At 39.3% G+C, this 25,391-nt stretch overlaps 1 protein-coding gene and 1 long non-coding RNA gene across 2 annotated transcripts in view; one reads left to right on the top strand and one right to left on the bottom strand.

Moving 5' to 3' along the window:
* Positions 1-20,096, top strand: part of LOC142389839 (metabotropic glutamate receptor 4-like) — a 204,368-nt gene extending 184,272 nt beyond the window's left edge. The window contains exons 8-11 of the mRNA XM_075474992.1: positions 3,920-4,056; positions 5,865-6,800; positions 11,917-12,163; positions 17,219-20,096. Coding sequence (XP_075331107.1) covers positions 3,920-4,056; positions 5,865-6,800; positions 11,917-12,163; positions 17,219-17,268 — 1,370 coding nt within the window. The 3' untranslated portion in view covers positions 17,269-20,096. The remainder of the gene's footprint in view (positions 1-3,919; positions 4,057-5,864; positions 6,801-11,916; positions 12,164-17,218) is intronic.
* A 4,656-nt stretch (positions 20,097-24,752) lies between these two features.
* LOC142390337 (uncharacterized) lies at positions 24,753-25,130 on the bottom strand. The gene is made up of 3 exons (XR_012770453.1): positions 25,113-25,130; positions 24,937-25,025; positions 24,753-24,827 (listed from the first exon to the last, which is right to left on the bottom strand). It is a non-coding gene; the product is annotated as an uncharacterized LOC142390337 (long non-coding RNA).
* Between the last annotated feature and the right edge of the window lie 261 nt (positions 25,131-25,391).

Genomic DNA, 25,391 nt, shown 5'->3' on the forward strand with positions numbered 1-25,391 from the left:
CAAAAGCGCTTGTCCTCTGTTGTTTTTCTTTGTTTTGGGGCCAGTTGTTGCTGTATCAGCAAGTCAGTTGTAAGTGGTTTGGTTGCAAGGGAGCGACCCTGCCATCAGCAGGAAATTTTACGGTATACCTTTTTATTCTTATCACTGAAGCCAGATGCAAAAACTGTGTGCTGACTTTCATCAGCAAGGATCAACATCATACTTATGCTAACAATTTATGCTATTTTAATTCAATTCAATTCAATTCAATTCGGTTTTATTTATATAGCGCCAAATTACAACAAATGTCATCTCAAGGCACTTAAATAATATAGTCCAATTCAAGCCAATTGGAGTTCAATTCATTGTAATCATAATATTTTAACACCCCTTTTTGGGAAGGTTTTGTGGCACTTCGTGGCATATGATTTCGTAATGTTTTCATGCAAAAACTGTGTTCACTTCAGTCGTGTTTTCTTTGGTGCATTTAGCACCGTCACAGATGCAGTGCAACAGAAGAGAAGAAGTAACACAAACGCAGTTGACACAAAACATAGTCATCATTAAAACGAGCTGAAATGAAATTAAAAAAACAAATTAGGAAGGTGGTTTTGGAACAATGCGGCACAGCTGGTGCAAATTATTAGTTTTTTTGTTTGTGGTTATTATTTGAACAAATGTGTTTTTCCCTTTTTTTTAGTGACACGGTGGCAGTTGTTGGCCTGGTAACAAGCCTGTACAAGTGCAGAAGAACATTTATCATGTGACTTAAGGATGCCTCTCAAACAAGACCACGTATCAATATATATACAATATTACACAAAACTGTTTTCTGGATTTATCTCCTCGCCACATCTCAGGTTGTATCACCTGTCTCATAGCAGAAGCCACTGCCTGAGAGGTCTTGGAAATTGTTTCTAACGTCGTTTTATTTCTGATAAGTTTTTTGATTTCCAATCCCTTGAGTCACCTTTTATGCTACACTTGAAAGACTAAACTATTCCTGAGGTCAGCATCATTGAAGCGGAGTAAAAGCCAAAAACATAACAACCTCCCACTCTGGTCCTCAGCTTTACCGAACTGAATGGTTAATGACCTTGTAAGGTTAGACCTTTATAGAGGTGGGATCTGCATTCTAATGGGATTCTGTATTCTTGAATTGCTGTTATGCAGTTATGAAAAAAGAGAATCATGTTTTTCTACCTTTAACTTGTGGCTGAATGAAGCCACCTCCAAATTCAACAAAGTAGGATCGACATATTTTGATTAGCTTTTCCACAAACTTTGTCAGCTTGTCAGATTCTCTCATGAAGGTGAGAGAATCAGGAAAGTAAGTCTGACATGAAAGTTGCTGCTCTGTTTAAATATGCGATCACTTTTCAAGAAAAGCAAACTATAGCTTTAAATGTGTCTCCTTTGATAAACCTCAATATATAGGGTGAATGTTTTAAGGTTTCATCTAACCTAACAACAGGCATGTTAGTTTGTCATAGCAGCTCTTCACTTAATGAGTTGCTGTCAAAAACATTTTCCTCACCTGTGCTTCTCCGGCTAAAACAAGTCAAGATGTCTGCAGTGAAAAAGGTCTGTTGGATATTGCAAAATAAGTTCAGATTCACAGTCATCATTACATGTTTAATGAGTAAATGTAATTCATGTTCATGCTTGTGTATCGACCTGATCTGGAACTGCATGTTAGTAATAATACAGCCCTCCACTACTCTGCGCACACATTCTTTAGCCCCCAAAACACAGAATTAAAATCTTCCTCTGCCTCAAGACTCTGACCTGGTTATTAAACAGGAAATTTGTTAATATGTGCATGCTGTGCATGACAGCTACAGTGTCTTTTTGCAACTTAAGAGGTGAAACTAATTGATTAAGGCAATCAAATTAAAGGAAACATGCATCCCACTCAATTCCTTCTATCCCTGAGATGGGAAAGAAAATCTTCATAATTTTAATGACTGCCTGCTGTTGTTTTAGACGTGCCTTCTGGGTAATGCAGCAGGATGATACTAATACAGTTAAATTCTGTGGATTTTGATGAGACCTTCAAGAAATGTAAATCTGCACAGGGGAGGAAATACAACTGGTTTCCAACGTTGACTCACAGGTTTTTAAAAAAACAAAAAAAAAAACAATTAGAAATTAATAGTGTGAACAAAACTCTCAAATAAGTAATTCTCTTTTTTCAAAATAATGTAAGAGAGGATCGTCAATACTTATTGAACTTGATCAACTCTCTTGCATGTTGAAAATCAAAGAAGTTTTAGAATGTTTGTCTTTAGTCTGCTGCCAAAAATGCAATTGCATCAACACCAAACGGTTGACTGTGAGCAATCCAAAGTAAAAATTTCACCTGCCATCTTTTTTTTTTGCACTCTCCGCCCCTAACTTCAACATGCTGTACAATTTCTCAGAATTAAGTGACTGCATCAAAAGGAGAAAAATCATCATTACCAGATATCGGGACGGTAATCTCAGAGAAGCTTTATGGGGGGTTCTCATCACTGATTTTGTGAATCCTCCTTCCCTCACAACACCATTTTTAACAAGTTTGGAAGCTCTCGAGGGGGTTGTAAGTTGTCTCTGATACAAGCACAGACATGAGAGAGACCTCAAAGTGGTAATGAAAACCAGTGCTGTCATTCGTTAGCACTCTGAGTAGAGACCTTGTGAATAACAGGCAATGGAGCAATAAGCAGAATGAAGGAGTGTGAAATGATTTGGGAACATGAACAGACAGCAGCACTGAGTCTCCTCAAAGGACCAGGACAACATGCCCGTCAACATCTATTTTGCTCCCATCACAAACTATGTGTACACACACAGAAAGAGAAGTATTCATAAAGAAAGAGCGCACACCTTTTACATTCTTCAAACCATGCATACCCATGTTTTAAGCCCAACATGGTCAAGAGGAAATGGAAAAAAAGGTGAAAAAGGAATTTGCACAAAAAACACTTTCACTAAAATCGTAGTAAAACAGTGTTTCTCCTGATTACTACTTATGGGTATGCTCTTATAAATAACTGCAGCTGTACGTGATGGTTGTGCACATAGATGGACTGCTTTGTTTTGTTGGGAGACCTTGTTAATGGGACGTTAAGAAGAGAACAAGAATTGAGATATAGCTCTGCTTTGCTTTTTTGACTGCACCATTTGCACCGCTAGGTTCCGTACGGCTGTTAAAGAAACGAGTCAATGTGCCATGCCCAGTGTATACATCTGTGTCTCCCTCCTGCTCATCTGCCTTCATGGCTGTGTGCCCCAAGATACACGCTGAGAGTTCATCTGCTGTAGGTAAAGCAGGGGTTGGTGGTCCATCTTCCGTAAGCCATGCTGCACTTTTTAGCCTCTTGTCTGTAATACAACCATTTCTTTTTTTTGTTTTACCTCTGTAAAGTCCTCTGCTCTGATATTACAGTCCCAAGCACTTCTGTTACCTTTTACAGTTTTTGTTCTGTTCATGATTCAGAAGTGTGACACCAAATAAAAGAGATTTCACTTCCTCTACATCAATGATAAGTGTCTAAATTTCACATTCAATAAAATGCTCTACTTTGTTGTTGCTTTAATTGTCATGTATATTGATATGTGGTGCAAAGAAACTGTGTTTTCATATGCGTATGACTAAGCAGGAAACTGTCTGGATCCATTCTTGGCTAAAGATGGGAGTAGAAACAGGATCATACTGATGTGCACAATATCTCATATAATATGTTTAAAGGAAAGAAACGCTCCGCTTTGAAAATCTGTTGATCAGAACGCGGATGTATAATCATTGCTGTCTTTTATGCATTGGCACAGTTTTAGTTAGAACACCACACAGAGTTTTCCTGCATTTCTCAACACTGTGGTTCAGCATTTAGTTCTATCATCTATCCTTTAAGACACAGGAATAAAAATATATATTGTTTTCCTTTATCTTATTTAGGAATAGCTGGAACCCCGGTGGTCTTCAATGTGAATGGAGATGCCCCTGGTCGCTATGAAATCTACCAATATCAGATCAGTAATGAAACCACAGAATACAAGATCATTGGGCACTGGACAGATCAACTCTACCTAAATGTAAGAATATTTTAGATGTCAAATACGTTTGGAAGATTGTATAATTGACTTTTCGGATTATATCAATGACAGATTTTGCACTAATGATGATGCTCTTTATTTACAGCAAACTTATGTTGCACGTCATTCTCAATTTAACTCATCTTGTCCGTAAAGAACGGAAACCAAACATTTTATTCAAACTACAATCTGTAGCTTCTCATATAGGAACGATGAATCCTGTGATCACAAGTCCTGTGGAGAGACTCCTGCAGAAAACGATTTGCAAGGAAAAACTGGCTGCAATGAAACATTAATCAATTAGGATTAAAGCCAAAGTGCTCCCAAAGTTTATAGTTTTGTTTCAGTTTAAGCTCCAGCAGCAGTGCCAAAGCACTCCTTTGTCTTGCAACCATTTCATCTGACATTTACAGCAACTTGTCTCTACCGCATGTAGTAGAGCTTAATCTATGCATCTTCACATAACTTATCTCTGTTATAAAAAAAAGTCATCTTTCTTTTGTTTGACTTTATTTAGCAAAACACAGTAGCAGAATACTATCAAATCATCCATTTCATTGTTGGCTTAAAGTACAGACTGCCAGATACTTTGTGTATTACAGTGTGTTGTAGAATATGTCCACAACCTATATTTCCACATATAATTGTGTTATTGTGATATTGCTGGATCTATAAAGAAGTAAAACGTACATTTTGAAATTCTTATGTATCATACTTGGATATTAGCCATTATTATTATTATTACACATACATATCACAGACACACATAGATACACACACAGGTCTTTGAAATACAAAAACTGAAGTATTGGAGATGTTTGAATTAAAACTGCCTTGTTTTAGGATGTCAAACTTTGTACAGAAAAAAGGTTATGCATCATTTGTCTTATTCTGCATCATACATGTGCTCTCATTGTGTTGCCACACTCATTTGCACTGTTAATGCAGACAGGACCTGAGTTACTGCTGCAAACAGATTGACTTCCCATCATCGCCTGCATGGTAGAGACTGGCAAAGAAAAAAAAAGTTAAAAATCCCACATGGAACGTTTTAGTCACAAAACCAATAATCTAGAATATCCAGATGTGTATTCCCTTCCAGCACTGTATTCAACTGGATATGGCTTCTTTGAAACAATGTTTGACTAACTAAAAATAAATAATATCAATGCAATAGCAGTGGCACTCCACATTGTGTTGAGACTGCAGTACCAAACATATCAATTATATTTACTTGAATGAGGTGCAACATACGAGAAGCAACGATATTTCAGTCAGTCTATGACATCCTGAAAGACTATCACTTTGCTGTGGTGACAATCCCTTTTTACAGTTCTTTTATTCTAACATGCACGTATCTGAGTAAACTAAGAAGCAACTGAATTGTGTCTTTTTATGCATTATGTAATTTGTCGTTTAATATGTGATCAAATATGTTATTTGTTGTCCTTGCTATATTCACCCTTAAAGGTTTGATAAATCCTATTCTAAAAGAGCTCTTTGATTCAGATTACGACATTCGAAATGTAACGTAGTCATGGATTGTACAGCAAACGTGTTCATATGTGTAAAAAGTGTTGGGTGAGACGCATGTTTGTACAGAGGCCTTTGTGCCTCTGATGCTCTGCCCATCTCAGGAGGTGTTCATGCACATGAGCTACAAGTTAATCATGATTTAGAAGAGTCCATTATATAATCACTACACTTATACAAGTCAAATGTAGCAAATTTAAACTGAAAGATTTGTAACAGAAGCTAGACTTCTGTGTAGCTGCAGAATAAACTGTCTCTCCTGTCTTGTCCTTCAGACCAAACAGATGCAGTGGCCCGGAGGAACACAAGAAGTACCCTCCTCCATCTGCAGCCAACCTTGTCGTCCTGGGCAACGCAAGAAGACAGTGAAGGGAATTCCATGTTGTTGGCACTGTGAGAATTGTGATGGCTATCAGTATCAGGCAGACACTTACACCTGCAAGATGTGCCGCTTTGATTTGCGGCCCAATGACAACCACACTGGCTGCGTTCCCATTCCCATTGTCAAGCTGGAGTGGAGCTCCCCTTGGGCAGTCATCCCTGTCCTCATTGCTATCTTGGGCATCATTGCCACTCTGTTAGTGGTTGCTACCTTTGTACGCTACAATGATACACCCATTGTTAAGGCCTCAGGTCGAGAACTGAGCTATGTGCTGCTGACAGGTATCTTTCTGTGCTATGCTACAACATTCCTCATGATCTCAACTCCTGATGTGTTTGTATGCTCATTGCGAAGAATTTTCCTGGGCCTTGGTATGAGTATTAGCTATGCAGCACTGCTTACCAAGACAAATAGGATCTACAGGATTTTTGAGCAGGGCAAGATGTCGGTCAGTGGCCCTCGATTTATCTCTCCAGCCTCCCAGTTAGTCATCACATTCAGCCTGATATCAGTGCAGCTACTTGGAGTGTGCATCTGGTTTGGTGTTGACCCATCACAAGCCATCATTGACTATGAGGACCAGCGCACAGCCAATCCTGAAATGGCCCGTGGTGTTCTGAAATGTGATATATCCGACCTGTCTCTCATCTGTCTGCTGGGTTATAGCATGCTGCTGATGGTCACCTGTACAGTTTATGCCATCAAGACGCGAGGGGTTCCTGAGACGTTTAACGAGGCCAAGCCCATTGGCTTCACCATGTACACCACCTGCATTGTATGGCTAGCCTTCATCCCCATCTTCTTTGGGACTTCACAATCAGCAGAAAAGGTAAATATTTGATTTCAAATTTGACTGTAAAAATAACAAACATTTGTTCCTTCTCACAGCGGTTTTAGCCTGCATTGTCATACATTTAGTCTACATTTGTGTGTTTACAAAGGGTCAGTGAAATGTGTTTTTTCATGTCAGATGTTCTTTTATGTTTCCTGGGCGCCTCATTGTGAAGAAAATGGCCACTCATATTACGTTTGTTATATCGCACCAACCACTTGTGTTTGTGGATGCTGCCACTATTCATCATGGGCTGATAGGCTTTGTGCTCTATTCAAGGGATTACAAGGCTTTTAGAGGAAGCTTGTAAGGATAATTTATTCACCTCGAGTTTGCTTGGAGACTATTTCTTTACTTCTGTTTCTATGTATCTGTTTGATTGAGCTTCACTGAGTGGTAATGCTTAGTTGCCAATCACTGCTTATTCTCGTATGCAGACATAGAAAACGCAAGCTTGTGAAGTAGGATAAAAGTACTGTCAACATGTACTGAAGACATAATGGTTGTTGTTAGTTGAAAGGCAATCGCAAGTTACCTCTTACAAGTGCTAATTTTGAGGTTGTGAAACACAGATGTATATTTAAAAAAAGAAGAGAGAGAAGTCAAACTACCAATTGCCAGAAGCATCAGGATGGCTGTGCAATGGCGATGCACTTTAACAAACTTAAAAGCAGCCATTAAACTGTCAGCAACATAAAAGAGTGGGCATTAAAAGGAATGCTCTGGATAAGTCTGCACTGACATATTGTACTATAGTTGTAAAGTGATAGTAGCACTAAGGACCAATTTTACAAACAATAGCCACAACAAAAACTGAAAAAACATGAATTTGCCCTTTCCAACACATAAATGGGGTTAAAAAAAAAAAAAAAGAATAAAGGTAGGTATAGTCCAGTGGTAATCATGTGTTGTGATGAACATCAATCACCTCATTTGTATCTGAAAACATGGAAACAATTGCATGGGGCCATAAACTCGACACAGACGTTACACGTGAGGCACAGTTGTTGGACTGGCAGTGGTTATTTGATTGAAATGAGGAACTCACATCTAACCTATCCTACAAATGACACTGGAAAGTGTATCCTACACCTATCTGTACATAGATATATACCGAGGTAGGTGTATAGACAGGAATTACAGTAGGAGGGCATGTCATAGTTGGTGCACCGCAGAAGATGTCTACTTGCCAACACACAAGGTGCAAACACAGTTGCTTCATGTTAAGGCATCAGCCTTAATGAGCCCTTGAGAATTTCCTCCGGGATGTGAAGAGTTTTACCTTAATAAGCTCTTGCGCAAATACAAAGGCTGACAACACATCACATATTGTATGTGTAACTGTCACAGACTTAAATAGAAAATATATAGACCCACTCGACCATTAATCAACTTGGCAAACATTAGGGTTTACAATATTATCAACACAATAGTGTTGTAAGTGTATAGGCTAGATCGTTAACTCTGTCATTTCATACACTGCAACAATCCATCTGTAGCTTATACAGTTTATATAGGTTTATATAGCAAATATATTAAAGCCCTACACAATTTGTCACAAGTTTTCACTATGATGGAATCAACACTAATATGATGAGGGCAGTACAGACACCGGCCTATTTGTAAGAGGTTATTATAAGGCAAACCAAATAATGAATACAATACAAGTTCTGACAAATCGTCAATGGGCTTTGTTGTCAAACGCCTATTTACTCTCATTAGACAACAGTAGCAAGTTTATTATTTATTCAAAGCATTCAATTGTTCCCAGCAAATTAAAGGACATAAAGAAAAGGATTGGTCAGGAACTATCAGTAAATCACAAACTGTGACTCTGATGAGCAGCTGTCCTCAGGAGTCCCGATCACTGCAGACAGAACATTTTATTCTCCTTTCAGTAAAAGTCTAATCATCTTTCTCAAGTCAGAAATATTTTTTTAACATTTTAATTATTCAATCAATATGATGCACAGATGTTTTTTGGATAATTATTCAAGGAGAGCTACCTCTCTCACAAATGAAGCAGCAAACAAAATACGCAACAGGTAATGTGTGAATGAAAAGCTCTACTTGCTGGATGGCTCTCATTTAAAAAGTTTGAAGAAAGACATTTCCGTGGCTACTCTGTTGAAAAAAACTTTCCTTATATGGAGTAATCTCCAGGCATGATGAGGGCTTGCAGGTGTTTGCTGCAGTGCACCAAAATCTGTTTGTTGTCATGGTGACAGCTGGGCATGTAGATGCAGCAGTCAGTAACTTATTGAAATCTTCGTAGCATTTTCTTAAGAGCATCGCTCTCCAAGTAGTACTCATTAATGAGGATTATTGAGGAGACATGTAATAGAAAAGGAAGTGCAACAGCATATTCTTTTATTATTATTATTATTATTCATATCTGGTGATTTTAACCAAAAACACAGTCAAACTGTGGAAGAAATATGCAGGACATGATTGGCAACTATCCCCCATAGTCGTCTATCAACTTTTTTTTTTCCAGGTGATAAAAAGAGAGAAGCGAGTTGTGAAATTAATGTATTTTATATCTGATATGCACACACTTTGTTCCTATAGTGCCAGTCAAAAGTTAGAACCTACCCATTCTATTTGAATAAGCACATGGTATATGGAGAGCAAAGCTGTAAGCTATAGTGTGTTACTGTGAAGTTTTGCAGCTTGCTGAAATACATTTTCAGCAAGCAGATAGCAAAGTGAAGATACTGTGTGTCTGGATAATTTCAAACTCCATATCATTGGAAAGACCTTGCTGATGTGTTTGCAGTCCCATCATGTTTTTTAAACTCTGCTGAGTTCCTTTGCTCTGAGTTTACTGAGTTTCTGTCACTTTTCCTTCTTTTCTGTCACTAGTTGCTTTTCTGTTACTGATTCCAGCTAGGACTATAAAAACCGGAGCCAACACACGCAACATTTATTTGCCCTGGTTTGTTAATTAAGGGAGTTTCCTCTCTATTTCATGGCTCAATGTGGCAGAGAAAATCAAGCTTATGCTGGTGCATGTCATTTCCCCATGACTGAGAATCAGAATAGAGGACTGTGCACAAGTAGAAAATATCTTTCGAAAACATTTGCTCTAAGTCAGTCCACTTGAAGAAACCCTAAAGCAAAATAGTTTGGATACAAAGGGTTAGAAAGGGCTGTTTCTGTTAATATGCTTTACACATATGTAGGGGACAAGGAATACCAAAAAGGGAGCTATACTGCTTTAAAAACTCTTCATAATGGTTTTTGACCCCTGTCCTGCTCCTTCACAGCATGGATGGAGCAGACTGGCCATCGTTTCAAAAAGTCAGAAAAAATTTATGTCAGCAGGACTGATGGAAGCAGACAAAGGTCTTGGCTCTCCTCACTGAGTGACTCCACTCTGTACTCCAGAGGGCCAGCAATATTGTTCAGAACTCACCTCAGGGCATGTGTAATCTTCTCTGGAGATTACCACACTCCTCCTCTATCACTGAGGAATGCTCATGTGCTGTTTGCAGTTTGATAGAACACAGGACGTTATCACCTCTAGCTTCCACTGACATCTTTTTTTCTAAACTTACAGAGCCTTAGGGGCTTAACTTCTGCACGGCTTCTCTATAGATTTGTGTCTTTAAATCAACGTAGATCACATATAAAGGCAAATTCATCGTATTCATTTCCTGTTTGTTCTACCATTTGGCCTGATTGAATTCTTTACACAATGACATTGCTAAAAAGAAGAAAAAAACCTCTTCAGAAGCTAAGGTGATGCTACAAAAGTAGATGTGTGTTACGATGTCATTTTAAATGCTACTTTTTCAGATAAATGCTTACATTTACCTAAGGCTTTGATACTCTTCACAATTCAAATGGTTGGAGAACTCTGTCAGACAAAGAAGCTCACAGTGAGGCCAGAGGAAATACAACAGTACTGAAAGTAAATGAGCCCATGCCAGCACTGCAGCAGCGTCCTGTGTCTGGCAGCTGGACTGAGAATCCCAAAGACAGACTCAGCTCAGTATCGCGGTGACTCGGACATTGTGGATGGATGACTGCACTTCCATCAGTACAGCCATAATACAAATAACATGTTACAACTGCATGTTGAGGAAACATCATTTATATCGGCTGACATGTGGTTTGTAGACCCTTTTGGCTATTCCCATGTCAAACAACTCAGTCATTTGTGAGGTCTGCAAATGTAATGTCAAACAAAACCTTAGGCCAGTTTCTTTGAAGGATGTCTCCTAGCTGTTCCTCCATGAACACTTCTCATCTCGTCTTCATCAACTTCCTTAAGGAGACAAGTCAGCTTTCCTCTTACTTCGATTTTTTTTTTCGAACCGATGTCTCTAGAGTAAAATCCCTATTAATCAAGTAATTGAGCAGCTTTGATGGGTTTTCGTTGTTTGCTTTGGAAACAACTATCTTAACTATCTGTTGTCATATACATCTACCCCTCATATTCTTACTGCCCTTACCATGACTCATCACACCTTCTAAACAATTTGAAGATGCAATGTGAATGAGTTCTGGGATGATCATCATAAATGATGACACGTTCTATATGCTTTAGGATGTTTTTTAATTTCTCCAACCTCGAGTTGTTGCCTATAGCTGTTTAACTGCAGTACAGTCAGAAAATTGAAAAAGTCACTGATTTGACAGACTTTTGCAGTTGTAAGACACCTCAGGGTAAAAAAACAACTACACACAGTCTACATAGGCTCCCATGAGGGGTGCTTTTCTGTTAGAGGCATCTCATAAAGAGACAAAAAGCAAAGACAGAAGAGTTCTGGAGTGATGTACTGTGGGTACTGTATGTCATCAGCATCTCTTTCTATGAGGCAAATAGGTAAATTATTAAGTTTTCTACATAAGAGATGTCATTTTCCTAAAAACATGGCCTCTACGATGGAATTATCATTTGAGTAATGTGATGTCGGTGTAACATAGAAACTACCCCAGAAAAACTGATTTTCCAATGCGGCAATGTTCTGCAGCTCAGCTGTACAGGACCTGAGAAATGCAATCATGAGAATGATGTTCTTATTTTAACATCTAAAACTAGCTCCATCACTGGAGCCTCAACACAAATGCCTGATTTGTTCCCTCCATCTCTTCCACAATACAGATGTATATCCAAACCACAACCCTGACCATCTCTGTCAGTCTCAGTGCGTCTGTCTCCCTGGGAATGCTCTACATGCCCAAGGTCTACGTGGTTCTCTTCCATCCAGAACAGAACGTACCCAAGCGCAAACGCAGCCTGAAGGCTGTGGTCACTGCAGCTACCATGTCCAACAAGTTCAACCCCAAAGGCAGCCTGAGGCCAAATGGAGAGGCCAAGTCTGAACTCTGTGAAAGTCTGGAAACACAAGGTCGGTATCACAACTGCTGTTTTAATAAGGAGAATGAGAGAGACGAAAAACATCAATCAGGAGCTGATTTCATGCTAAAGCATGTTTTGTACACACATATAGCCGTTATAGAATACTTACTTATATGAAAATAATGAGCTCCTTTTTAGGTGAACATAACTGATTTTTGCCCATAGTTCAGGAAATTACAAAGTGTTATGCGAATATGAGATAAAGAAATGACACTGTCATCCTACTGACGACTTACAGTTGTACTTTTTACAATGTGTAGATGACTTATAGAACTTTATGAATGAGTGCTAATAGGTGGTGTAATTTCATCCTCTTACTAGCATGATGATCGAAGGTTTTAACGGATTAGTACAAACCAAGCTTATGTCTAAAGCTTTCATTTCATCCTTCTTCAGAGACAATACAAGATCCAGTAACATTTTACATGTTCAAATTACTAAATACTTCAAAAAGCAGGAAGCTGCGTTTTTGCCTCATCCAGGATCATCCTGAATTTCAAATATACTGAACAACTAATGGGTGTCTTCTCGCTAACTCTCACTGTATTTATGAATCATAAGATTTGACAGGGTACCCACAATATTCTGATTTTGAAAGGGACAAAAAGAAGGGTGGCTCAGTGTTGCAAAAAAAAAAAAAATAATTTCAAACACTGAGATAATGTGTACGAGTAGGCAGACTCTGTGTGGGGGCATGCTCGAATCTAATCAAGCAACCCCATATGTTCTGATGACTGAAGGCTCTGATTTTATACTCTGACAAGCTGACAGTATACAATGATGCGTATAAGAAGTACAAAGCCTGCACCCACACATGCATGCATGCCTTTTTTGTGCCTCAGAATGACATTGTTCTATCTTATCCAATGATGGAGCCCAATTATTAGTGCTGATTTTAACTGCCGGTATGAACTGTGAATCTAACAACTGCTCTTTTTTGCTCATGTGTCAGACTGTGTTGAGGGAGGGGACCCTTGTGAGGGACTTTAGACTCTCAGGTAACTGGTTTAGACAATAACTTTGCCTTCTTACTATCCGTGAACACATTTTTCCTGTTTATTTCTTCCCATGTTCACCACCTGTACAATAATCCCTGTGCCTGCTGATACAATGCACAAAGCATCATGACTGCCCCGAGCTAAAATGCAGCACCCTGGATGGCACGAGGCAGTAATCACACGCTCACATATTCACCTTTGACCAAGTGATATTAACATGGATAGACAATATGTGCGTGGTGCTTTAAAATGGCCAATCAGCATGGTAAAGCTGGTCAATGTGGGAAGATGACACCACTCTGCCTGAGTGCAAGAGACAAGCGATAGCCATATGTCCCCTGTAATTTGTTTCCTGGTTGACAAAAGACGGAATTTGTGGTAATGGGACAACAACAATAAGAGTGATACAGGAGAAGACAGATGGGTCTGCCAGCTCCAATACTTTCTGGACCATCTATTCTTTATCTTGGCCTTGCAGCACATAAATATTCAAATAAGGTTCATTTATCAATGTTTCTGTGGGAAGAGATGCTTGGGATGAAATGGCGAGAATACCGCCCCCATTCCCACACCCAACCTGGCACTGACTAATATACAGAAGCGTTTACCATTAAACATCTCTCCTCCACAGCTCTTTGCACTGAATCTGGCTTTCAGCTGCCTTCTGATTGGATTCATCCCCTCTGACATATTCAATCAGCAAGGACTGCTATGGGCAGATTGGTAGTGTGATTACCACCCCCGAGCACGCTCACTGAGGACAATTTTACTTAAAAAAGAAAAAAAAAAAACTGACATTCACACTGACACTTTCACATAAATGTGTGCAGATATGCATGATGGCACACATACATAGGTGCAGTATGTACAACTGTTGCAATCTGTGCAACACTTGTAGCCTGTTGTGGTCACTGTTGTCTACACCTAATGATCATATCAGCTACAGATTTCTGTTTGCCTCACAGCTGTTAGCAGAATGTAAGAGAATAATGAAGGTTATTATAGGTAAATGTAAAAAATTACCAAGTCTAATGACATTTGGATTTAATATTAATTTACAACAAAATAACGATACCATTCAAGTTGTCAATACAATGACTGCTGCATGTTTTGCTTGGAGCACAGAGAACTCTCAGGTCTTTGCATGTGGTGTAAGACTTGCATTTGAATGGCTCTAACTGCATTTTATAAAACTGTGATCTGCTTGGTGCCTATTCGTAATGCATTTTGGATACAATGCAATAACAGTGAGAAAACTATCAATTTCCTAAATGGTGCATTAGCAGATAAGAATATCGACTTTGACTGCACCCACTACATCACTGTCAAATTTCATGGTGATGGGTTGTCGAAATGTTTATGTTAACATATAGTGTAACAATCAATGACTAAGGAAAGGTCAAGAAATCTACCCTAGAGTTGAATGGATTGTGGATTAATCAAGTTTATCATCAGAAAATTTAAATATTGTGGTACTTCATGTAAATATTTAACCAGCGCAATCATTTTCCCCACGGTACTTTACAATTCTTTATATATTGCCAGGAAAACTGGAAAAGGCCCAAAAGATTTATTCTAACATGCATGAATATAAATGGAAAATACTGTAAATAAGGCAAAAATAGAGTCTGCATAATTCTAACAAATCTTAAAGTAAATATTTACAGCTTGAACCCTCTTAGAGAAGCTTTGTCATTTCTATAAGTAGTCTTCAGAAATAGTTCTCCAGGCTTCTTGAAGGCTGCCTTTTGTACAGTGTTCTGTCAAGATGATCCCACACTGCTCCAATAATATTTAGGTTTTTGGGAGGATTCACCACTCCGTAAGACTCATGCGTGGCATACCTCAGCCTTTTCACCCATTTCCCTTCCCTGAGGAGGAATAGCTTCCCATCAGTCAGCCTTCCATGGAGACCACTTTTAATTAGGCTTCAGTGATCGGAACTCAGTAGATCAAACTGAAGCTCCGGATACATCTAACAGTTTATGCTTCAAGTCTTTGCTGAATATTTCTTATTTCTAAAGGATATCCCTTTCAGATACTGTTCCTTTGCTGCAGATATACTTTTTAGGTCACTTCTTCTTTTGTCCTTCATTTGTCTAGTTTTCACAAATTTTTCATGGACTTTCTAAAAGCTCTTTGGGAATTACGTCGTTGGTGCCAACATATGCAGCACTGGTTCATCCCTTGAGCTATGTGACCTTGTTATGAAGCAGCAAACTTTCAAATACTCTTAATAAGCCTACGCTCAAGATCACTTCAAAAAGATAAGATGAAGCTTTGGCTCATTGAAGACAAAATATTAGCAAATAAAGAGTGGCTGAAGAATTTTGTACAGCACTGTAAATTCCACTTTGCTTTAAACCAATGAAATGTGAGAACTTCTCTGCTTCACATCAGTGCCATCTTTAGATTTAGTGTGAGATTGATTAAGCTGTCCAACCAAAAGACCTCACCTGCTCTTTGAATTCTGAGCTTCATATTTTTTTTTACTTCTTTTTTGACATTCAGATAAATAATTACTTTAATCAATCTGATTAACTGATTGTCAAAAATAAACTAACCATTTAACACAGATCATCCTACACACAAATCAAATTTTTGAATGGTCAATTCTGTGAAAGGATGTTTGTCATTTTAGGATGGACATTTTGCTTTCAGCTGCAGATTGTGTTATCAGTTTTCTTGACGGCATTATCTCTCCTGCCTCAGATGACAGGCTTCAGTGACTGGAGGTTTGTAGTTACAATGCACCTTAAAAGTTAAAGCCGACTTCTTTTCCCACGCTTACCTTTAACATTTTAACAGTCAGTTGTTGATCAGTGAGACTATAGATTAAACCAGAGGAGTTAGATGCAGATCCATCCTAACCCACTTTGTTTTTTTTTAAAGATAAACAAGTCTTATGCAGCAATATGTTGGGGAAAAAAAATAAATGGCTTACTTCTGTGGCAGAGTGTTATAAAAACAGCCCCATGAGCATGGTAATGCCCTTTTCCTCGCTCCCTTTTGTATGTCCAGCAGCAGCTCTCTGTGAGCTGTGCATTTGATATAACCTTTTCAGTCACTGTACATGTAAGTACCACTGATAACAAAACACACCTAGTCAAAATAATATATTAAAATGTATAGATTTTTGGTAGAGATTATATTTTATTTGAATCTGTTTTTTACATTTACATATTAACTGTATATTTTCAATCAGGGAAGGCTTGTTCATCTTGTTCGTTACACATCTGTTATTTGCACAGATTTGCTTGTTAAGCCAGAACAGAGCACCTGGAAAGGTTTTATTTTTGATTACGGTCTTGTGCCCTAGTGCTTGTGACATGAATGTGATTATGAGTTTAAACTTAAGACTTTATTAAATTCATATAAAATGCTGGTTATGTATCGCCCTTTAGTCTACAGAACTGAGAAGTCTGGTTAATGTTGCTCAGCCCTAGTCACATCAAACTTTGCTTTATGAAAATTACTTGAAATTTTACTTGAGAAATCAAAACAACTTCTCGATTTTCATCATCTATAAATAATTGCTAAATGTTCAAAAACTCATAAGTTCATAAGTTCAAACCGAGGAGCCACGAGGAAGAATACTTAGAAATTAAATATAAATGCACAAAAAAGCAAGAAGCACAAGCCCTAAGACCAGGCAACACAAGCTGGGGCTTTAACTGGCATTTTGGATACATTGTGATCCCAAACTTTAAAAGAATCCTATGAAAAAAATATGAACATATCTGCATTAGTTTTCTTTTTAATAGCAGTTATATGTCATAATCAGTTTCACAACAGGCTCTACAACTTAAATGTTAATGCAGTGCAATGATAGGAGATGTTTGTGCAAATTCCATTTTACATTAGCACCCCGCTATCATGATTAGTTCCACCTAAGCTTGATTATTGAACTCATCCATAAATAGAGCCTTGCATCAATCTGTATTCCAACAATGTGGATTCTCAGAGATTACCGTTCCACGGCAATTTGGAGCTCACCCACTGCATCTTTAACCCTTTGCCTCTTTCTCCTACACCTTCACTTACAGGGCTGGCCTCCAAGCAGACATACATAAGCTACAGTAACCATGCTATCTAACGGAGACGAACTACTGTGGGAGAGGAGCAAAGGCCTGCCGGAGGAGAAATCATCGTTTTTTGGGGGGATAATTGGGGAAATTCTGGCGGACGTTCAAGCTGCTACAACAAAGAGGAAAGGGGTGGAAAGATGGGAATTTGTCACTCCAAAAGGATGTCATATTTTTTCTAAGGAATCAGGTAAAGGCTTGAATGCCAAATTTATGAGATATCAGTAGATTACAGGAGGGAGAGGGAGGACATAAGACAGCTTGGACAGTTAATTTTCCTCTTCCCACCCTTTCTGAAACAACTGAGCACCGATCAGTGACGTTTTCAAATACAGGCTGAGTGGACCACCTGGAGCCTACAGTATGCTTTTTATTCAGAGTGTGTAGCACACAAGTTCAGTTCTCCCTGAGGCTGTATCACTGTCTCATTTCAACAAAAACAGACAAGTGTTCTTTTTTTTTTTTTTGGTCAAATGCAGTTGACAAAGTGAAACTAAATTATAATTTTTGGTTACAGGTATCAGTGGAGTTGAAAGCTGCGGTACTCTTCGAACTGTACATGCCTTACCACAGTAAACTCAGTATTCCTACATGAACTAATAACATGTGAAACACTCGAAAAATAAAGCACTGGGTCACCCCAGTCGTTTTTAAATGTTTCATAATAACGATGATGACACCATCTTCTTGGCAAACCTAGTGTACAGTCCCAGAGCATGCTTATGGGAGCATCACGTGTGCTGTGCTGTGTTGTCAACGTCTATGGAATGCAACATTTGTCATGGTTGTCATTCACAGTTGAGATGTCATTCTGGATCATTACCCAGTGGGTTACCTTCGGCTGAACAAAGACTAATCATACACAAGAGGAGCCAAACTAAACACACTTAAAACACAATGGAATATCTTTATGGTTCTTTATGGTTTATATCACTCTCCATATGTGTCAGCAAGGACTTGGAGATTTGACAGTGCATATGTTAAGCATCCCACATTCTTGGCCCTTATTTATCGTGCACTTGCTAAAGCTTTAGAGGAGTCAAGCAGTTAGGATATTGTTAAAATCTTGTCCCCTTTAACAGTAACAGTTCACGACAGAACCAGGCAATTATCTAAGGCTATATCTATAATTTGTTGTCGCATCTATTTGTGTGTTGAAGAAGTTAAAAACACAGAACTTCCCTAGCATCTAGGAATACATACCGCAGTGGTGCAAGAGTCATTCCACTGAGAAAGTATTTTCTGTCTCAACTGAATGACTAAATACAGGCTTGAACATAAATGCGTGATCTCGGAATGGAAAAACTCTGAGCTATTGGTATGGTTGCTCCAGTCTGTATGTCGCATTCCAGAGCCCAAAACCAGCATTATTGTAAAATCCCCACGGTGTGTGATAAATAGGATAGAAAGAATGCATATGACAGAATTAAATAGTTTGCAGAGATGAATGGGTTGCCCGTGTTTCCCAGAAACAGATTTATGTGGATAAATTGTTTCCGTCCTCTGGGCAATGAATATTAATGCTGCGGTGGAAATGATAAATGACAGTTTTAATGGTAGTTTTGATGCAAAATTAGGTTCATATACAGGAATTGTTTAGCACTCAAGCAAATTTGGACGTTTGAGCTCTGTTAAAATTTTTTTGCCATTTAAGTGTGGTTCTACGTTTTTTTTGTTTGGTCAAAACTAAACTTGACTGATTATTTTAAAACAGAACTGATCAATAAAGACACACGTACTTTGGTGAGAACTGACAACAGCTCAAAGGCCAGTATGTAAGCAACCAACATGATATTTCTGGCACTCTATTAATTAAAGATATGTAAAAATGTTGATGAACATGTTGAGCAACTGGCGACATTCTATTTGGCATTTCTGTAAACGTATTTGAGCTTCTTTCAGTCGCCTTCCGTTAGAAAAAATGTCCTTAGTGTAAACCTTTAAACCCTAAAGTTATTGACAATTGCTCCAAATGTGAATTCAGTAATTAAAAATAAATAATAATACTGGTAAAATGTATTCTTTAGATCAAAAATGATATAAATGTGTTTGATAAATAAGGGTCAGCGCCTTCATTCTGTGCCTCAAAGTCACTGAATAACTCCTGCCATTCTCTCTTCTTTCATTATGCTGTTTGTGTTAAAATCATTACCTTCCATCTATATTCTGTTCAAACTTAACTCAGAACTAACAGTGTAACATTTCTAAGCAAGTGTGTAAACAACATTTCTGTCTCTAGTCTCGTTAGCAGTCGTCACAAACCGTAATTCTGGAATTTGTCTCATTTATTGTTACCTTCAGCAATGCAAAAATCTGTATGTTGCATGTCTGAACCCATACGAAGTCATGTGAACCATCTGGGAGGAAGGCATAATGTCCAGGAGGAAAACTTCTGCAGAAGATTATAAATAACATAATATTTTTTTGTCAATGATTCCGTCAGTTTCAACAAGCCTACGGTGTTGCCGCAAATGTGTTCCCCATCATTTGATCAAGTATTGTTTGTGGGATTGTTTGTGTTTGTGAATATGATAACTTTACAGCTTTTTTTTTTTTTTTTGGCACAAACCCTTTTATTTTTCTAAAACACTGTGTGTGTTACAAAATAGAATATGTAAGTGCTGACTGAAATTAAATGGCAAGTTAGTGTATGTTATTAAAATGGATTGATTGTGTCTGCTTTATGTACTGAGTTATTAAAAAAAGAGAAGAAAAAACAAAGATCAAAAAAAGTTACAGTGCCTGGATATTTATGAATAATCTATAAGAAAAAAATAAAGATGTGTTGAGCATGTTAATTTTTATACAAGATGTTTCTAATAAAAGAATGTTTTGCTAATACGGTGTTGCTGCTTCTTCATTTATGTTGCGGTACAAATTTAAGAGAAAACACAGCGATGCTTGAAAGTCTGCAAGCTCAGCTGAATGTTGCATAAAAGATAAAGAAGATAAAGAGAAAAAAAGAAAAAATCGAAAAAATCCATTTCTCAGTCCTTAAGTGCTTAAAGGGTTAGTTCGCCATTTTGCACATTAAGTCCTGTTTTTAGGTAGTCTGGGGTGAATTATAGATGTTCTGATCACAATTTGGACATTTGGTGCTGAGCGGAGCATTTAGGTATCCACTGCTGCAGCCCCCCCACCTTTGCATTGAGTCAATGACCACTCAAGCAAACAATCATAAAACGGCATTAAACTTTCGTTTGCAGAGACATGAAACTCACCGTGTGGTCTGTGGTGGACAGCGATACGTTGGCTCGAAAATCACCGCGAAATACGCTTCCAGAGAAGTTATATTACCATTATTGTCCGTCTTCATTGATTTGTATTGTACACAAACAACGCACTATCGCCACCTTGTGGCTGGATGTCTTGCTGCTGCTATTCAACGGTGTCCGGAAAAATAGGTCCACCAAATGCTAAAACAACTGTTAGAAGGCACATTTCGCTGCGATTTTCGGGTCAATTTCGGGCCGACGCCCCTCGAGGGCCGGTGATGTCGTTTTTTGTTTTTTTTTGATTAATGTAAAAAAAAAAAAAAAAAGTGACCGGCGGGCGGCCCACGATTTCATGTTGACGGGGCTAGTCCAATTAAATCTCTTAGCACCTCTTTGGCCCGCCCCTCCCCTCACCGTTTACCCAGGTCATCAATCCTACCATTTGAGCTGAACGGACTAGGAGAGAACAGTCAAAAACCGAAATGGATAAACAACAGAAACGAAAGGGTGGCGCACAGAAGCTGTGAGATAAAAGGCTAAAAAGCCTACAAGCAGCAAAATGTGCGAAGCTTACTGACATGTTTGCAAGTGCTTCCACCACGACCACAGCACCGGGTGCAGGGCCAGGGCCGTAAACATCATTAGCAGCCCCCAGTGCACGAGCGTAGAACAGTGTAGGCCAAACACAGAGGAAGAAGCTATCGAGGTGGATTCAGAGGTGGAGGAGGAGGAGGAGACAGACGTACCCAGGGACAGATTGAGGAGGTCAGAATAGCCAGCCCGGTAAGAAGTAGGCTAATGTTAGGCAAAATGTTAGCAGAATGACGATATGTTTTTATAATGGGAGGACTGAGGGCTCCCCGTGTGCGTGGAGACTTAAATTAGATATTTATAGACATCTTCACTACATCAGTATGGGGGGAATTGATCATGCTGAAATAATTACTTATTTTATCCAGTCAGGCTGGAACACGAATAAAAAGCCTAGCCTGTTTTTTTGCACAACCTTGTTGGTTAGGAGGTCACCGACTGTGGTGTGTGTGTGTGTGTGTGTGTGTGTTTGTGTCTGCGCGTTTCTGTCACAGAGATCATTCAGAGTCTTTATTTTCAACTAATACTATGAGTAGATTTACTTTATTTGAAGGTGTAAAAGTGACATGCACCTGTCATTAGCATTACAGTACTTAAACCATCATTAATGTAGGCAAGGCTATAGGATCTAGTGCCATTCCATTTTGTAGGCTTATGTAAAGTTGACTGGTGTGCAGATATTGCAAATACCCAATGACATCAGTCATAGATATCAAGTGTGTCATTAATGTTTATGACACTCTCATGTAGACACCAAAGTGTTCAGTGTTATTTTAGCTTGTTATAACTATATTGTTTGCAGGTGTTACAGGTTACAGTTGCCCATGTAATATTAGTGAAACATTGCTTTGCTGAAATGGATTGGTAGGTAACCGGAGAAATACGAAATTAATATTCCTGCCTCGGTCATTTTCGGTCATTTTCAACCCTCCGCTACATCAAACACAGACTGAGGAGTTGCCTTTCTGCCAGCAAACTGGAAGCCTTTATGTTGATGGCCCTTGATACTGACACAGTGATTGGCAGAGAAGAGCGATTTAATGAAAAAACTGATTTGTAAGGTGAGGAGATTTATTTAAATGAATGCATTTGTGTTAGGATTTAATTGCATTTTTCACAGAAAGTGATGAGATTATTTGTGCGATCGTATAGATATTCATGGTGGGCCGCCATGGCCCAAAATGCCCAGGCCATTTTTTGGTCCCAGTGCAGCCCTGGCTTCAAGTCAAAAGAGGCAAACTATCCCTTTAAGGTTCCCCGATGACATTTGTGCTGACATAAAGTTGGGGCTTTGACTTTCTGTTCTGACGTTCTGAAACTTTAACTTTTTTTTTTTTAAACCAATATGCTGGTAGAGCCACCGTCTTTGAAAAAGCAAATGATTAAATGCATTAAAAAAAGTCTCAACCATGCCTGCTTATCCCAACAGTTTTCTGGCTGTCTTTTAAGATATCCTGAAAACTACTCATGGGAAACAACATTCTTTTTAGAGCGCGGTGGCTAAATGCTTGCAGTGTGCCATTTACTGCATATTTCAACAATGGACTCTATAGTTGCTGAGACATTACATTCCCCTTATCCCATTTTCCAATTTGCACATCTTCCATTTCTCTCGCATGACTCCTCTCCTCGTGTCTTAATCCCTCGAAACAGAGATGAAAGCACAGGAAGTAAAGACAGGCATCGGCAGAGAGGAAATTATGTCATGGATCTTTAACAAAATAGTACATCTTTGCTTTGGAGCCACCATTTTAATACAATGTCAGATATGATGAGTGTCTCAGCTGCCTCATGTAACCATCTCTTTCAGCCTAGAGATGCTTGTGACAACATACATATTTACTTTCAATTCAATTCACAATGTGGGATTAATATGTCTTAACCACTTTAGACATTACAGATGCCTAAAAGATTTCTGCACAGGATGCACGCCTCCTGTCCCTCCCGAGTTCTCTTTTAGGCATCAAAACGTCCCCAACAATGCTTTGATGAGATTGATTTCACAGGTAGGAGGACAGGGGAGATAGGCAATAAAGAGACACGAACCAGGCAAATGAGACAAGTCTCTTGTGTTCCTTTATAACCTTGCAGACTATTACACACCTTGTTTTGAAGTTGCCCTGTATGAAAACTGCATCGAGACGCACCAAATCTGAACCATGCTCAGGAGGAAGACTCGCTTGTGTTCTGTTGTATCTGGGACCGAAAACATCCAATTACTGTCACTCTGCTGTCAGGACCAAAACACCACTGTGATCAGGCATGTCTGTACCCATCAGATAACAGCCCCGTGGCAGTGATCGGAAGCTCCGGTCCCAGATACAGCAATATAAAGCACGGTTTGTTTCCAACTGCGAATAGGAATTTCATGCATCAGGATACATTTTGACCACTCCGGGGGAGAGCTAAAAATGTTCTTCAATTTCTTCCAGGTGTGCAATAAGACTGCAGATTGCTGAAGTCCAAACCGTAGAGATGCTTTGGTGGTTTAATTCCACCTTTTAAGCTTTAGCCCCTTTCACACTGCGACCCACTACCTTAGCGGGTCCAAATTGCACCTTCGACCCGCGTCGAGCAATGTGAACGCTTGGCGTGTTGGTGACTCGTGTCGCCTGAAGCCGAGTTCAGGGGGCGTTGCCTAGTGGCAGAGCGTCACACGAAACACATAAAATGCTGGGCGTGTACAATGACGTAGGCACAAGCCATGCGTCGGAGGTAGTGTTAAATACACCTTGAGGACTCGTTTTTGCAATTGTATATGCAGTTCATGGAGATGTTATTTTACGGGGTGTGGATGGTTACAACGTGGGATGCCGCCGAAGAACATATGCGGAGAATACAAGAGCACTATAGTCCCCGACATGTGGCGGTAAATAACGTCCTCTGCTCGGAGGCTGAGGAGCTCGCGGACCTCCTTGTCTCCCCAGTTGGCCATATTAAAAAATGTCTCGAACTTGATGTAGGCTAAAGCAGAGTAAAACTTGTCCTCACCTGTCGCTGTTGTTCTGAATCAGCTGTCCATTCCACTGCACGAAAAGAGGGATTTGTGTCACTGTGGACGGCAGTGAACATCCGCGAATTTGCCTAATTTTCGGACGCACCTGGGGGCTTGCAGGCAGACAAACTTTAAGTTTGTTGAGCGAGAAAATCGTCGGAAACGAACCCGACTCACGGCGGGCTCTCACAGCGGGGTGCTAATGGCTAAGCGATTAGCACCCCGCTGTGAGAGTGCCTGGACCTCTCACTGGCCTCGCTGGTATTGGACGAAAAAGGCACGTGATTACATAAAAAAGCTCCTGTAAAGCTGACCGCCCATTGGTCAATAAGGTTAATATATGCATACTTTATATGGGCATATCACTCAGCAATTATGATTAATAATTGTGATTATGATTACTAATATTCCTGGGATGTTTGTGTACTTCATATATTCACGTCATTCTTATAAGCTGCACTATGACTAGGCCATGAATGCAGGCATGAATGACGGGAATCTATTGAGGAAATGAAAAAGGAAACTTTTTTTTTTTTAAAGCGCTTTTATTGCCACACCACACAATGTACATAGCTTACATTGTAATAAGAACCATATTGATAATAAAGAATTGAAAACTATACACACACACTGCTGTAGCCTACAATATACAAAATAAGCCTAAACGCCGCCGTTTGGAATCCGCATTCTTCGCATTACTCCGGTCCCTGCAGGGTCTGCGGGAGTTGTCAGACGTCCTCATCCTGGATCAGAAGCTGGCTTCTGGGAGCTGTTGGAATAACCAATAAATAATCAAAACATAGTCTATCCATGCACATCATATTGACAACTTGTCTATAAAGTAACAAAAGTCATATTGACAGCGTATATGTTCTTACTCTCTTTCACTCTTCTGTGGTGAGACTGTGAGTATTTCGGGTTGGCTTCAAGACGCGCCTGTAGCACAGCACACAGGTCCGTCACGCAGCTAAAAAAAACAAACAAGAGGAATGAATAAAATGACCAGTGCTTAAAAGTGTCAGTGCCAGCCGTGGTAAAAGCCAGCGCCGCTCACCCTCGATAGTGTCGCCGTCTACCTCTCTGAAGTTCGGACTGTTTGCCACCGCCTCCTTCAAGCGACTCGTTACATCCATATTGTGAGGTGACAGCCTGTAAAAACAATAGTCCTATGGTTAATAAAAAAAAAACTGCATTCACGTAACGTAACATCAGGTCCAACTCAACTAGATATTGGGAGAACATTCACTTATTCTTACCCTTGACCTGGATTATAATGCCACGGTGAGTTATGCAGGCGGCGAACTGCTTCCTATAAATTGAAAACACGAAATTC

Source organism: Odontesthes bonariensis, chromosome 10 (genome assembly GCF_027942865.1).
Source record: "Odontesthes bonariensis isolate fOdoBon6 chromosome 10, fOdoBon6.hap1, whole genome shotgun sequence".
Taxonomy (NCBI): Eukaryota; Metazoa; Chordata; class Actinopteri; order Atheriniformes; family Atherinopsidae; genus Odontesthes; species Odontesthes bonariensis.